Genomic DNA, 15446 nt, shown 5'->3' on the forward strand with positions numbered 1-15446 from the left:
AAGAAAGTAACATATTTTGTAACCCCCAAAACTAGTAGTATAGTTTTTATGTTTTAAGTCTCTCTGAGCAAAATTCACGTTATATATTCAGTTTTTCATAATATTTTACATTATATTTTAGAGATTTAATTCATTTTTTATTGTAATATTATAATTAAAAATTATTTATTTATAGTAAAAATGTTGGAAAAAACAAAATTAACACAGATGTCATAAATGAAAATTTTAATTCAAATTAGTGAATACAGTGATGGATAAAACATTGTTGACAAGCAAAATGATCAAACATACTTTTAACTTTACTAATAAATTAACTAATGATCAGTGTTATAAAAAGCGCATTAAGCGGACGTTTAAGCGGACGCTTAAGCGGAATCGGAGGTCAAAGCGCTTGGATTAGGGCAAAATCGGATATTTAAGCGTTTAATAAAATTTAAGCGGGTTTAAGCGGCTCTAAGCGGAATTAAGCGGATTTTGACCGATTCAGCGGTTTTTGACCAATTAAAAGGGGAATTAAAAATAATTAGAAAAAAATGAATCTTATTTTTAAAAAAGGTGTAATTTGATATTTTTAAATGTTACTTGTATTTAATAAGTTGATTATGATTTTGTGAATGATTATTTTATTGATTTATTATAATATCTGAATGTTATCTCTTTATTCAAAAAAATATTCATTACTTTTAATATATAGATATTTATTTATTTATTTATAATCTGATTAAGCGTCCACTTTTAAAACCGCTTAAGCATCCGCTTTAGCGCTTAAGCGCTAGAAGGTGACCTCACCGCTTAGATCCGATTTGCGCTCTTTACGACACTGCTAATGATAATTGTATTTTATTTTTGTGATAAATGAAAATGGCACACTACTACATTTTTCAGTTGTTATACTAACACGTTCAGTTAATAGCTCTCAACAAATGTAGGAGAATTGTAATGCAAAACAAATGTAAATTTGTAACCCTTTTTCTTAAGTTTGGCTCATGGGAAAGGCTCTTCTCTATCTATTCTTTCCTATAGACATTACAATCTTTTTTGCTAATCGATTACACACGCACAGGTCACTAGTCGTCGAACTCCCAAACTCCACCAAGAGCTCAATCAATGCACTATGCACTTGGTTGGCGTCATTATTGTCTATCATAATGGATTTTGCTAGTATTAGTAAAAGAGTAGTATAGCTTAACAGTAGAGTTAATAGACCTTCACAGTGCTAGTTTGATTCCTCCCCTGCACATTTATATTTTCACACATTGGTAGGTCTTGGTAGCCAAAAATCCAACTTGCTCAGTCATACACAAAAGTAGCACTTGCTGAATTGTTTCACTGGTCTATATTTGTGAAACCACCAGTTTTCTTTAATGGTGATTGACACAGGACATAACATTTCAATACTAGCAACTCCCTTCTATATGCCTCATTTGAAATTGAAGCTTGATATGCTTGACCATAATGCTTCTGTAGAATCCAGCAAAATGGAGCCAAGTTTGGCTTAGTCATAGCATACTCATTACTAAAGATATAATATCCTGTTCTTCCAACTTCTTCATCGAGAAAACCCTCTATAGTCTATACAGAGGTTTGGATTATACGTTGTCGAAATATTACCCATGGCTAATCTTAATAAACCATTACTTGCAGTGAAAAATGCAAGCTGCGGGTAGGGAAGACAATGAACTCCGAGATCATAGGCTGACATACAATTAATTCGAGGGTGAATAATAGAACAGAATAGATAAGAGAAAAGTTTCTTATTGAAACGCTAAAAGCTTTGCTCTTAACATGCTGTTCTGTTCTTTGCAGATCCCCTACTGTTTCTTATGGATGGAAATTAAAATAGTGAACTCTATACAGTAAGTCAGTAACTAAAAGAAGGCTTATCAGCTTCAAAATTAAAGATCATGAGCATAAGTTAGCAAAAAAACAGATCACCAGCATTATTGTTAAACTGATAGTCATGCTTCAACTAACAGCAACGAGTGAACACTGAAAATTTAGGCTTCTACACAACATAATAACATTTAAACTTGCAGACAGATCAACAAATGTCTAATGCGACAACAAAATTAACAGGAAAAACTATATATCCCCATCGGCTAGAGGTTTTCTTACATCACTAATGTTAAAAAAGTGCATATCAATATATAATATCTATTCATTCTGATAAAACTCGTATAATCAGTCAAAAAGAAAATAATCACAAGAGCTCAAGGAGGCACCAAATATGACCTAACTAAGGTTGGGTCAGCTGTTCTCATATTGGTTGAAGTGATTATCATAATGTGTGTGTATATATAGAACCTATCTTCTAATCAAGCATAATAACTTGCATCTATCTAACTCTCATAGTTCAGCACGAGACTGTCAATTACATAGAGCTAGTCCTCGATTCCCGTAAGTATGGGCTGGGTTGAATGGTAGGATAGGACTATGAGCATGAATAATAGCTGTAGCAATTGAGAAAGATTGTAGAGCTGATAGAGTAGATTGGAAAGATATGCAATACAAATTATCTTGTATGCTCACCATTTTTATGGTAGGTACATCCTGCTTTGACCCCTGCAAAATCGAAGTTTGAAGATGGATCATGCCCAAATATTTTAGCCTAGTAAATGTAGACAAAAGGTAATAACTAAATTTTAGAGAAACAATTTACCATAGAACTGCTAAAACTCTGGGGGACGAAATACTTTCTGAACAGACTTAGCTAAAAAATTTAACAGTGCATGTGTCACAGAAATTTTACACACCTCAAGTAGGATATCAAATGTCTTGCTTTTCCAATGAAGATCAGTTTGTAACAAACCATCTGTTCTGATAGACCTAGCAGCATTATGCTTTGTGAGTGGGCACCCCTCATCCCAGCCACCACAATCACAGTGCCCACCTGATTTCCATCTTTCAATAAGACTAGAAGGGCCACCATTTCTGGTTCTAGGGCCTCCATGGAAACCTGCTGGGATTAGAACGTCCATACTGGTTGAGCAATCACCATTCTCCTGTTGGTAATCTTGAGAAGGCGCTTCTTTCACTACAGATGCATCACTTTGTGCATTGTCACGTTTCTTGAGGAACTTCAATCCCCATCCACCTAGATCAGTAATATCATTATGGTAACTAATTTGGGTTTTCAAAACAATGGCTGCCAACTCGAGATTTGGAGGAAAGGGGTCTTTAGAAAGACTAATTCTAGATGTAGGTTTAAGATTACTAATTGAACCTTGGCATGGATTCGAAGAAGAATTCTCCAGAATAGAGCTTGAAACACCCAACTTAAAGGAATTCTTTATCTTTTGCGTACGACTTCCCTTAAAAAAGTTTTTAGAAAAGAGGCTCTTTTTAAGAGTATGGCTTGGAGTTTGCAACTCTTCCGAACAATCATCGTCAACACCAAAGAGAACAAACTGTGTCTCCTTTATCTCTGTATTATCTGACAGGAGAGTAGAAGAAGTTGTAACCTTCATCCTACCAACAAGATCTGATTCTTTGTCATGAACCACATCTTCCTTTTGGCCAACAGGTCTTCTATGAAAAATGTACATAAGATCCAAAACCTTATTGTCTGGTGACCCAACCTTCAACAAATTTGCTACATAAATTTCCCTCTGATCATCTATAGAAAAAACATATTGTGGTAACGCATTATTCCATGTACAATGCAGCATTCCTTGAGACACAAGGGCAGAAGAAGACCGATCAGAGCAGCTAGAATTGGTGCTTGATAGAGAACTGAGCCCATTATGAGCAGGCTCGTATCCATTTATGTGGTCTCTAAGGACGAGGGCTTCTTTCTGTACCTTCTCTAATAAATAGGCATCTGACTCAACCGGAGACGTTACACTATGAGGGTGTATCGTTTCACCAATACCAACTAAATTTGTTCCTCCAAAGTTGACACTATTATCTGAAGCGCCCATTTGACATAACAAAGGGCTCTTTAGAATGTTCAGCATACTTCTGCTCCCAGTAATTGCACCAAGAACTGAAATCCCGGCAGAGCTTACACCAAAATTATTAGCCCCGACTATACCAGGGCTTTCAAAGACATTACGATTCCAATCACATGCAATTCCATGGCTGATTTTTCTTGAACCTAATTGACCAAAAAAGGTACTAACATCTGAAGGAACATTGCATGAAGTTGCTCTCAGAGCACTGATTTTTATCAATTCCAGGCAGAAGCGAAGATATTGTTCATCAAAACTGATTATTTGCCTTGGAATTCTATTTAATAGCATCAAATGCTCTGACTTCACGTTGCTCGTCAGTCCTGGTAAAACTATAGCATCTTCTGTTAATTCTATATTGTTGTCGAAAGAATGCAATGAATTAACATTACTATCATCATCCTTCCCAGCATTAATAATCACGTTTTCCATTTCTTTCTAGTATGGAAAGGCTAGAGGGTGACCCGCTTTAATTGTCCAACCCTACAAAAAAAAAAGAATGTTAGCAAAACTGCATTTAAATGCTATCTACAAAACAGCTTCTAAAGTATATTGTAATTAATAGTTATTTGCTGCAAGCATGGTACACTCTCTGCGATGTTGAACACAGTAATTTTGTGTATTGCAAATGTCTTTAGAAACAGATCCCCGGTGACATTCTTTTTCTATGCTTATAATATAAAAGAAATATAGCCAATCATAAATTGGTTGCAACTTGCAAAGGATGGTATTTGTCAAAAAAGAGCAGGGTTTGTGATATTTTCCGCATTTGAATAAAATTGTTTGGGATATTTCCTTGATTTGTTATGATTGTTTCCTGGTTTGAGAGGATATTGCTTAGGAATTAAGCTGTCACTTAGTTAAATTGAACTAATTCTGGATATTTGAGATATTATTGGACTATGCCAATAACATGGCATCACAAATAGCATTACATACACAAGTGCTCATTTTAATGCTTGGTGCGTCAATAAATTCAAATAAAATGATGAACTTATGCATCTCTTTACACGATTAAAAACAAAAGTGATTACTACTTACTAATAGCATTTCAGCAACAAAAGTGATTACTATTTACCAATAGAATTTTCAGCAACACTTCTTCTAATTTAGTTACACAATATAACCCGAAGTTCAGGAGAGTAAGGCAATACCAATCAATATCTTAAGTATCTTAAATACGTTACATTCCCAAGTGCACGAGCAAAAACAGTGATTGTCCTAAGAACTTAGAGATACTTATAAGTTATAACAATGATAACTTTAAACACCAGAAGTGTACTAGGATTTTATCACAAAATTACATATCTAGGGAAAAGTTACACAGCTTAAACATAAAGACAACATAATTGCAAAAGATTAGACCTTTTCAACAACTAAACTGCCCTTAAAGAAAACTAATACCATCATTATAAAATATTAAAAGCATTAATAAGTAACAAGCAACTTAATCCTTTTCTGCTTTCTCCCCATCATTAACAAAAAGATTAACTTAATCCCAAAAGCAAATCACACTTTCATGCAATTAGAAACTTAAAACAAAAGGGTACCAAACTAACAATTACTTAACTTGCAAAAGTACAGGTAAAAATGGTAAAAATGCATTAAAGTAAGTTGAAACTCACCTTGACAAACTGGATCCTAGCAACAAAAGAACTAAACCAGATCAACCCAATTCACACAGTAAACCCTAAACAATATCTGAAAATCCAAACAGAAAAACACTCAAATTTCAACTTTCAAGACCAACCCTTAACTTTAAATATATAAAGAGCAAAAAAACAAGTTTGATGAGTTTAAAAATAGAGAAAAAAAGAAAGAGAATTTACCTACTACATAAGACTCAAAGCAGCAGTGAAGTGGTTCAAATAAGTTAAACAGTATGTAATTATGTAAGTATATATGCCAAACAATGTGTGCAGGGAGAGAATGACAAGGAAAGCCACGTTTTGTTAGGGAGAGATTTGTTAGGGAGAGAGGAGAGATTTTTTCTTGGGTGGGGCCCACTTATTCTGATACTTTCACTTTCATGACCCAATTTAAGATCTTAAATGACATTTCCATATTCTAACAGTAAGAACATGTTACATACAAAACAAGTGTTTGAGTTGTATACATATAAACTGAAAAAAGGTACATGAGCTGGTAGGCATGATAGATACTGAACTGTTCAAGGAACAGACGACCAAGTTGAAAAAGATGGTGGGCCCACCCATAATTTCTTTTGCTTTTATCTTATTTATTTACCGTTTTTATGTTATGCGTCCATGACCCTGATAACGCGAATATTTATAATTTTAGTTTATATTGATTAATATCTTTCTTATAATATTAATAAATATTCCTGAATTTACATCAATTTCATCAATTAAATTATCATAAAATTATAAATTTACACATTTATCATATGTAAATACCCACATAGAAAAATCAATTTATTTATTACTATTTTTTTGGTATTTTTTAAGGAAAGGACATGGACGTGACAATACCATTTGCGTGCTTACCTTACCTGTTTCAATACTTGGGTATTTCAATGATTATACGACAAGAGTAGTGTTACGTTCCCAAAAATTTTCATCAAATGATGCGGCAAACACATGGCATATTTTAATTTATAGACGCATATTAATGCACGCGGGGTAGCATATTATATTCAGGAAAGTTGCTATTTATTATAGTCATATCAGTATTTGGGGAAAAAATTTGAAGAACCTATTATTTCTCATACGATAAAGTTCAATTTTAACAAAATTTATTCATAAAATCTCTCACAATAAATTAGCCCTTGTCCTCCTTTGACTTAAATTTTTCGTCAATATCTTAATTTAACTTGACACAATAACTAAAACTTAGTTATTTTGAGTTATGCATGATGAAATGAAATCTATTATTGTTATTTTGAATTATGCATAATGGAGAGATGTCTATTATTGAGTCCGGTTGGCATTTGTTAAAAAATGTTACTTCAAAACTGAAAAATACATATAAGTGATATTAATATCGTAAATTATGAATTTATAAATTATTTAAGTGTGTGGATAATTTCATATATATAAGTTATTTATAAGTTGATAAGGTATGTAGTAAATTATAACTTATAAGTTATAATTTTTGTAACAAAAATAATGCAAATAATAAATTACATGAATTAATTTTATTGTGTTAATATCAAATAGAAAAATAGGAAATGTAAAACAAGAATAGTAACTTCGGGATAAAATTATATAATATACAATATTTATCCCTGATAAAATAAAATTATATCATAGATTTGGGCTAAAAAAACTAAATTACAATTAGGGTGTGTTTGATATTAAAACAACAGTTTTTTGCTGAAAACTAGCTAAAAAACTGTTTGGTAAAAATCAAAAACTGTTTTTCTGAAAAGTGTTTTTGACGTAAAAGTTGTTGTTAGATAAAGTAAGCTCCCATACTTTTTGAAAAAGCTATTTTTCAGCTTCTGCAGGAAGCAAACACGATTTCAACATCAAAACTCATCAAAAACATTATTTTAAAAAAAAATACATCAAAACATATACATATTAAAAATATTACCAAACAGTCATCTTATTTTTCCAACAACACTTTTTTTAACAGCACTTTTTCTAACGGCACAACAATTTTTAACAGCAATCACAAACGAAGCCTTAGTTGTATTTAGTTTGGTCGTTATAATGTTCTCGTATTAAAACAATAAATACCCTATTCACTTGGCTAAAATGTTACCCACTTTGTTCCAACCAATTTTTTACATTAGAGAACGGGGTCTCGCACACATTTTAAGACTCTTATAAAATGTAATTGTCTCATTTTTTTAATTTTTTTCTAAATAAATACATAATGTTCAAATTTTTATACAACAAATAAAAAATAAAAAAATATGAAATTATACTATATTGTAGGCTAAAAATGTGTGTAAATCATGAAAAAAACTGTAAAAAAATGGATGGGACGGGGGTATATGATTGGAACTGGCTGAAACAAAATTAAAATCGAAAAATAACTGACCATCATTTAAATATTTTAAATAAAAAAATTATATATTAAAAATTTTATCAAATAAAATTTAAATTTTTTTATCATATTAAAAATATTTTGTACATCACGAGTTTAAGATATTACAAATTAAAAATAGGATACGAGCATGACAAGTAATGACTCTGACACTAAAGGAAGAATGTAAAATGTTAGAAATTCTAACGTTTGCGTATGACTGAAAATTGGTTATATATTGGTTCTATATGCCAAACATGCCTCTAAAAGTGAAATGGGACTTGAGGCCCAAATGAAGCTCAAGAATAAATTACCCAAACAGGGATTAATTGGATCTATAAAAAATGTGATATACTCCCTCTATTTTTTTCTGAAGATCCCCGCCAAAGCCTAGCAACAAATATGGGCAAATAATGAATTAACCATTTTGGGCCAAGTCATATTGTAAATTGGAATCGCTTGAATGATTGCTTTTATAAAAATTTATTTATCATCATCAGAAAAAAGAGGAACTTGTTATAAAATGGTAAAGTTCAAGAGACTAATCAGGTTTTTTCTTAATGAAATTACCGGAAACTAACATAAGAAGGTTGTTCTTTTTCATAAAAACGTAAACTTTCATATTTGGATCTAAAACATTTTCTTAATGTAATTCATGAATAAATGAGATAAAAGTTGCTTATTTATATAAATGTTGTTATAGTTTTTGTTGACAAGTGAGTTGTGGATTCTTTTGGCATACTCAGGGACTTGAATGCAAGCTCAGGGCTTGTGAGGTTGATCAAGGGACCTGAGCATAGGCTAATGTTTGTGAGTCTAAAAATTGGGACTCCCTGTGCTCATTACTTAGCTTATGTCTTGAGTTGTATTACATTATATCAAGCTCAAGGGAAACTCAATCCTAAAACTACTTTCATGAATATTTATAAATAAGCTTGTTGTATATACATTATATATTCATATCTAAATGAGAATGGTATTATTTTTATAATGATAATAATTGACTATTGTGATATAAATAATATAGAGATATATACAATTGGAGACGTTACTTTTTCAACGACAAGTGAAAACCCTAACCTCTCATCTCTCTCTCACACACATATACATACAAGATACATGGATTTTCTTGGTGAATTGAGGTTCCGGTCGTTGTTGAGCCTTCTCGTATCTGTGAATGGATTGCTCTGAGTTGTTTTATCTTGAAAGTGATATTGTTGCAACTCATCACAACGTGAGTGGGGCAATAATCTCTTCAAGAACATTCAAGTCTCCTCGAAGGCTTGGTGACTCAGCTGGTTCTCGAATTCTGATAAAGCTTCATATAGCTAGGTGATTTCCTCATTTTTTTTTGTTTTAATATAGTTATTGATTATATCTTATTTTGAACTTCATGATTGTTTCGTTATTTGGCTTTATTTGCCTGGTCTTGTTAATTTGTGTTATATAATTGTCTCATTGTTGCGTGTTTAGTTAATATTCTCAACAATTTTGAAGAGATTATTTATTGTTAAATTAGCAAGATGGTTAACGAAACGGAGACTCCTAAGGTTGTCAATGTTGGTTCTCGTTCTAGTGGTACTGGTTCCACCATTGATTGGACTACGTACTATTTTCCACAACCAATTGATTTATTGGGTATGCCTGATAAATTTAGTGGCGGGGTTTTTTCCCATTGACAGAAAAAAGATGAAGTTCTGGTTAACGGTAAAGGGTCTATAGCCGGCGGTACAGTATGATCCTCATGTTTTGAATCAAGAGAAGGCTTATTCTGTTAAGGTTTATGCTTTGTGGGATGAAAAGGATGAGGTGGATAAGGCAGCCATTTTGGCCGCTTTAGCGAACACCTTGTTCGATGTTTATTCATCGGATGCCTACACTGCAAAAGTCTTATGGGAGAAGCTGGACCAAACCCACAATATTGATTCTCAAGGTCTTGAGAAGTATTCTGTGGTGAGGTTTCTTGATTTTAAACCGGTGGATGAAAAATCCATGACTGAGCAGATGCATGAGTTTGAGATGTTGGTTCATGATTTGGGTGAGTCTGGAATGGTCTTACCTGAAAAGTTTCGAGTGATGTCAGTGATTGAAAAACTCCCTAAGTCTTGGGAAGAGTTTGCTCTCTCCCTGAAAATAAAGAAAGGAGAGATCATATGGACTAACTTGATGTTGGACATCTCTGTGTAGGAGTAGTACAAGTCCAAACAAGGACATGTGATGTCTGCTGAACATGAGAGCTCGAATATGAATGTAGTGACTGTAGGGCAGGAAAAAAAAATCAGTCCCGAAGAAGAATAACACTAAAACTGATAAGAACAATCCTAAGAAACCAAAGGTAAATAAACCATGTTGTTCTTATGGGCAGGTTAGTCATTGGAGCAAGAATTGTCCTGTTAAGAAAGCGAAGAAAGCTGGAGTGGTAGCTTAAGAAAATATTGTGCTTGAACTTGGAACCACTGGTGGGCCTGTAACTAACATGGTTGTTGATGAGATTGTTGCCTCTGAAACCAATGACGGGTATGTTACTTACAACTCTGTACTACTTTTCAGTTATCTGTCACATGAGTAGTTGATTGATACTGGAGCTAATATGCATATTTGTGCTGATATTAGTCATTTGTATCCTCTCAACAAAGTTATGGAGTGACAGTGACGATGGGGAATGCTAGTGCTGCTCAAATTCTTGGAGTAGGAAACGTGGACCTGAAGTTTGCTTCTAGGCGTATTCTATCTCTTACTAGAGTGCATCATGTTCCCTCTATTCGTAGAAATATTATAAGTGGAAGTTGTTTAGTTATAAATGACTTTGAACTTTCTTTGAAATGTAATAAAGTAGTGATTACTCACACTGGTACATTTTTTGGCAAGGTTTACTTGTCTGATGGTTTGTTTTTAATAAATACGGAACCCGTTTTGGGTAGTTTTATTAATGATAATGTTGCTCCTTCTATTAATTGTGTTGAATCATATGATTTGTGACACTTACGACTTGGTCATTAATATTTTAGTACTTTTAATAATATGATAAATTTGGAGTTGATTTCAAAGCATGCCATGGATAAGAAATCTAAATATGAAGTGTGTGTAATTGCTAAACAAACAAGGAAACATTTTCATAATATTGTTATGGATTCAGATTTGTTAGATTTAGATCACTCGGACATATGTGAACTTGGTGATGTTTTGTCTAAGGATCACTGTAGATATTTCATTACCTTTATAGATGATTGTAATATATATTGTTATGTTTATTTGCTTAAACAAAAGGATGAAATACTAGATAAATTCATTATTTTTAAAAATGAAGCTGAAACACAAACTAACAAAGTAGTTAAACGTTTGAGATCTGATAGAGTTACGAGTTCTTTATTTAATGAATTTTATGTAAGCATTGGTATAGTTCATGAGGTTACTCCACCATACACACCTGAGTCTAATGGGGTGGCAGAGTGAAAGAACAAAACTTTTAAAGACATGATTAATAGTATGTTAATTATTTCTGGGTTGCCTAAGTACATGTGGGGAGAGGCTCTGAATACGGCTTTTCATATTCTGAATAGTATCCCTCTGAAATATATGGATAAGACACCTTATGAATTATGGAGAAAACGTAAGACAAGTTTGAGTTATCTTCGTTTGTGGGGTGCCTTGTCAAGGTACTTGTCCCTGAACATAAGAGAAAGAAACTAGGTCTGAAAACTGTTGATTGTATCTTTCTGGACTATCTTGAAACCACAACTTCTCTCAGATTTTTTGTATTAAAATTTGACATAGATGATACTGTGGTGAATATGATAGTTGGGTTTCGTGATGCAACTTTCCTTGATGAAGTGTTCCCTATGAAAATTGGTATACCTTTGGGTAATTCTGAGGATGATCATACCCGCACATCAAGTTTTATTCATGATCATGTGGAAAAGATGACAAATATGGGGGCGGATCCTAGTAGTAGCTCTACTCCTAACAAAGTAGAGGAACCTAAAAGGAGTGTTAGGTATGAAGTGCAATACATAAGGGGGTGAATATGTTTTTTTGATTTTCTTGATTTTACTTTCTTGAAAATCAGATGGTGTTTTAGGCTTTTGAACTCAACAATTAGATATTACTTTGTAATGATAAATAACTGAACGTAAAAGACACAAGTACTTTATTAAAAATCACTTTATTTATAATTAAAAACAAATTTGGTGTACTACAAATCTGTGTTCTTGAATGATAAAAACTCAGCTACTTCTCTTGAGAGAATACAAGATTTCTCGATCTGTTTTTGTTAAATCTAAACAAAGGACCAATGACATGTTTTATAGAGCAACATGCACAGCTTACAAAGATTATACTAAAATGGACTAACACATATTCTAAAGTCTATTTGTCTATTTCCATTTTAAGTACAACAAATCTTCATACAATCTAACAAGTTTGTGACCCTCCTTTGTCCAGTTCATCTTGGCCCTTGATCTTGCATTCTTCAAGCTGCATTTGTAGACTTTCCCATTCAATGATAGAATTGTTTGTTGACTGATAATCTTGGATCTTCAAGTTGTCTGTATTCTGAATTTGAAGCTATTGTCGAGATCTATTTTACTGTATAGAGAAGTCACGTATCGATATGTAGAATGACTTATCGATATCTCTACTTATCTATTAGTATTATGACTTATCGAGATCTCCAGTTCTCTACAAGTGAATTGACTTGTCTATATCTTCAGTTCTCTATATGCAGTTTGGCTTGTCGATATCTCCAGTTCTCTACATAGGCTTTTGACTTGTCGATATCTCCACTTCTCTATAAATAATGTTGGCTTGTCAACATCTCCAGTTCTCTACAAGCAGATTGACTTGTCGATGCCTCTAGTTCTTTACAAGCAGATTTACTTGTCGATATCTCCAGTTCTCTATGAGAAGATTGACTTATCGATATGTCTTTGGACTCCTCTACAATTCATTTTTTACTTCTCAACATGCATCAATATACATCTTGATCTGTGACTTGTCGATATGTGACTTAGAACATTTTTCCAGAAACAACCTTATTCAATTCCAAGCTTCTACACTTCTCTCTGAGGCATGATCAGGATTGATCTTCTTCAAGAGTTTATTCCTTATCTTGATGGTTGATCATAGAAAAATCCTCTAGTCTAATCTCCTTAACACTTTTACAAACTCAAGAAATACAAATACAAAATACAATAAAATTATCATACAACTAATTCTTAGAATTCTCAAAGTGACTTAGTCTTGTTATGTACAGGCATGTCTTGCACTACAATCTCTCCCAATTTGTGAGAAGATTACTTATCACAAATTCATGCATGATAATAAAACTAACTGTTAGTATGTGTACCCTAGTGACAATACTGTTATAAGTCATTTGGATTATTAATTATGATTCTATGGATTATTCTTTAGAAATTTATTATTTCTTTATTTTCTGCGATAAAATGTTAGATTAATAAATATCCTTGGAATATGATATGTAAATCTATATCTCTAAGTACGTGACTTAGAAATGAGATTATGAGAATAGTATTGATATTCCTAAAGGTCCCTAATCAAGTATTATTGTTAAGGGATGATGATAATACATTGAGACTAGTGTGTTCGTTGACTGATGATCGCATCTCATTAATCATAGGTATGGTGATACTAAAGTAAAAAACACAGGCACGTGTATTAGATACATGGTGCTGGAATGACCCGTTGTGAGATACTACATGTTTAGTGTCAATAATAAATCTCACAGTGATAATGATGTATTGGTCCTTAGACCTGGAGTCATTATATTTCTATACGAGAATTAATACACTTTGATTCTATTAAAAGTTATCATTGACCGGGTAATAATAAAAGTAAACATTGGGTATATTATAAATCGTATGAGAAATATGAACGATCTAGATGAGATTTAGCCCTCCTATATTAAGGAGTGACATTATTGGCCTATTGATTGAGTGAGACTATAAAATGCATGGTCATGCTCAAATACTGATTTGTTTAATAGTTTACTCATTGATCAAGGAAACCCGGATTAAACGTTACAGAGGATGACACAACGCATGCCTCGAGTTTGATCTATAATATAAGGTTAAAGGGATTATATTACATTGTACATTATTCGCAAAAGGTTTAATTAGATCACCAATTATTATTATTACTTGGGTAACAATGATGTATTATTAGATGTCGCTCATTGTTTATAATTTTATTATAAGATATTAAAATTATTGCCAACGTAATAATAACCTAAAGGGTCACACACTAAGAACATTTAAAAGGAGTTTTTATTTAAATTTCGAATTTAAATTATAGGATTATAAATTCAATATTTGGTCATTTAATTAATTGAGTTGAACTTAATTAATTAAATCATAATTTGAATTTTACTCTAATAATTCAATCAGTTTTGGTTTTACATGAAGCCCAAAACAGAATAGGGTTAAGCCCATGATGATGTATAATTTTAGGGTTAAGAAGTTGAAAATCATTTTCAGAAAAACCCTAACCGCTCAACACAAGGAGAGGCTAGAAAGGAGAGATAGAGATAGACAAATATTTCGTCTAGTACCGGCTCCGGTGATCGTTGGACGATCAGGCATTCGTGTGGACATCTTTGGAGTGCAGATATTTGTGTGAAAGGGTTGTTGTGATACATTCATCGTGGACCTCCATTATAGTCACTTGTAAAGCTTCGTTAAGGTACATATTTCATTCTCGATAATCATTCACCAATTATACATAGATCCTGCGGTAGGGGTTCGATTTTTTTTTTTGCTTTATGGAGCTTTTTCCGTTGCGTTTTGTGATTGAATCCCCAACCTAACCCCAATATAAAATTAAAAGAAAAAGAGATTGAAAAAGTACAGGTTTTATGCATGTGATACATCTTGCAGTTACATTGAGAATTGAATTTATAGAATCAACTAAAATTTTCATATCTTGGTTGTTCTCTAATCAAATCCTTGAGTTTGACAAGGCACTCAAGTTTTTTTAATTATTTCAGTCCCTTTTAGAGCTTTCACCAGTTTGAGTCATTCATTTAGTGGGTAGCTGTCAAGATATTTTATTATATACTTTGATAATCTATATGTCTTGACATTCATAAACACACTATCGGGAGAAACTTACAAGTCTAGTGAAAGTTGCTTCATCCAAAGGTTTAGTGAAAATGTCTGCTAACTATTTTTCTAGTGGAACAAATATTAGCTCAATGGTACCATTTGCAACATGTTCTCTAATAAAAGTGTACCTTATATCAATGTGCTTAGTTCTGGAATGATTAACCGGATTAACAACAATGGATATTTGCACTAGTATTGTCACACATGATAGGAATCTTTTGTAACACTAGGCCATAATCCATTAGTTGATTTATAATCCAAAGCACTTGAGCACAACAACTTCCAGCAGCTATGTATTTAGCCTCAGTTATGGAAGTTGACACAGATTGTTATTTCTTACTATACCATTATATAAGTCTTTGACCAAGAAATTGACAGCTTT

At 32.7% G+C, this 15446-nt stretch overlaps 1 protein-coding gene across 2 annotated transcripts; it reads right to left on the bottom strand.

The window, feature by feature from the left end:
• Nucleotides 1-2140: 2140 nt before the first annotated feature.
• On the bottom strand, nt 2141-6028 carry LOC141659351 (uncharacterized). Of its 2 annotated transcripts, none has more exons than XM_074466165.1 (4): nt 5780-6028; nt 5576-5651; nt 2754-4433; nt 2141-2562 (listed from the first exon to the last, which is right to left on the bottom strand). In XM_074466165.1, exons 3-4 carry the CDS (start codon nt 4380-4382, stop codon nt 2368-2370), a joined length of 1824 nt encoding a protein of 607 aa, XP_074322266.1. In that variant the 5' UTR covers nt 4383-4433; nt 5576-5651; nt 5780-6028; the 3' UTR covers nt 2141-2367. The 2 variants fall into 2 exon arrangements, with proteins under 2 accessions (XP_074322266.1, XP_074322267.1); XM_074466166.1 differs by having other exon boundaries at nt 2424-2562; nt 2660-4433.
• Nucleotides 6029-15446: the final 9418 nt, after the last annotated feature.

The sequence above is a fragment of the Apium graveolens genome, chromosome 5 (assembly GCF_009905375.1).
Source record: "Apium graveolens cultivar Ventura chromosome 5, ASM990537v1, whole genome shotgun sequence".
Lineage (NCBI taxonomy): Eukaryota > Viridiplantae > Streptophyta > Magnoliopsida > Apiales > Apiaceae > Apium > Apium graveolens.

Coding starts and splice junctions, on each gene's coding strand:
- LOC141659351 (XM_074466165.1), bottom strand. CDS start 4,382: ATGGAAAACGTGATTATTAATGCTGGGAAGGATGATGATAGTAATGTT. Junction 2,563..2,753: donor CATTTGATATCCTACTTGAG/GTGTGTAAAATT, acceptor TCGATTTTGCAG/GGGTCAAAGCAGGATGTACC.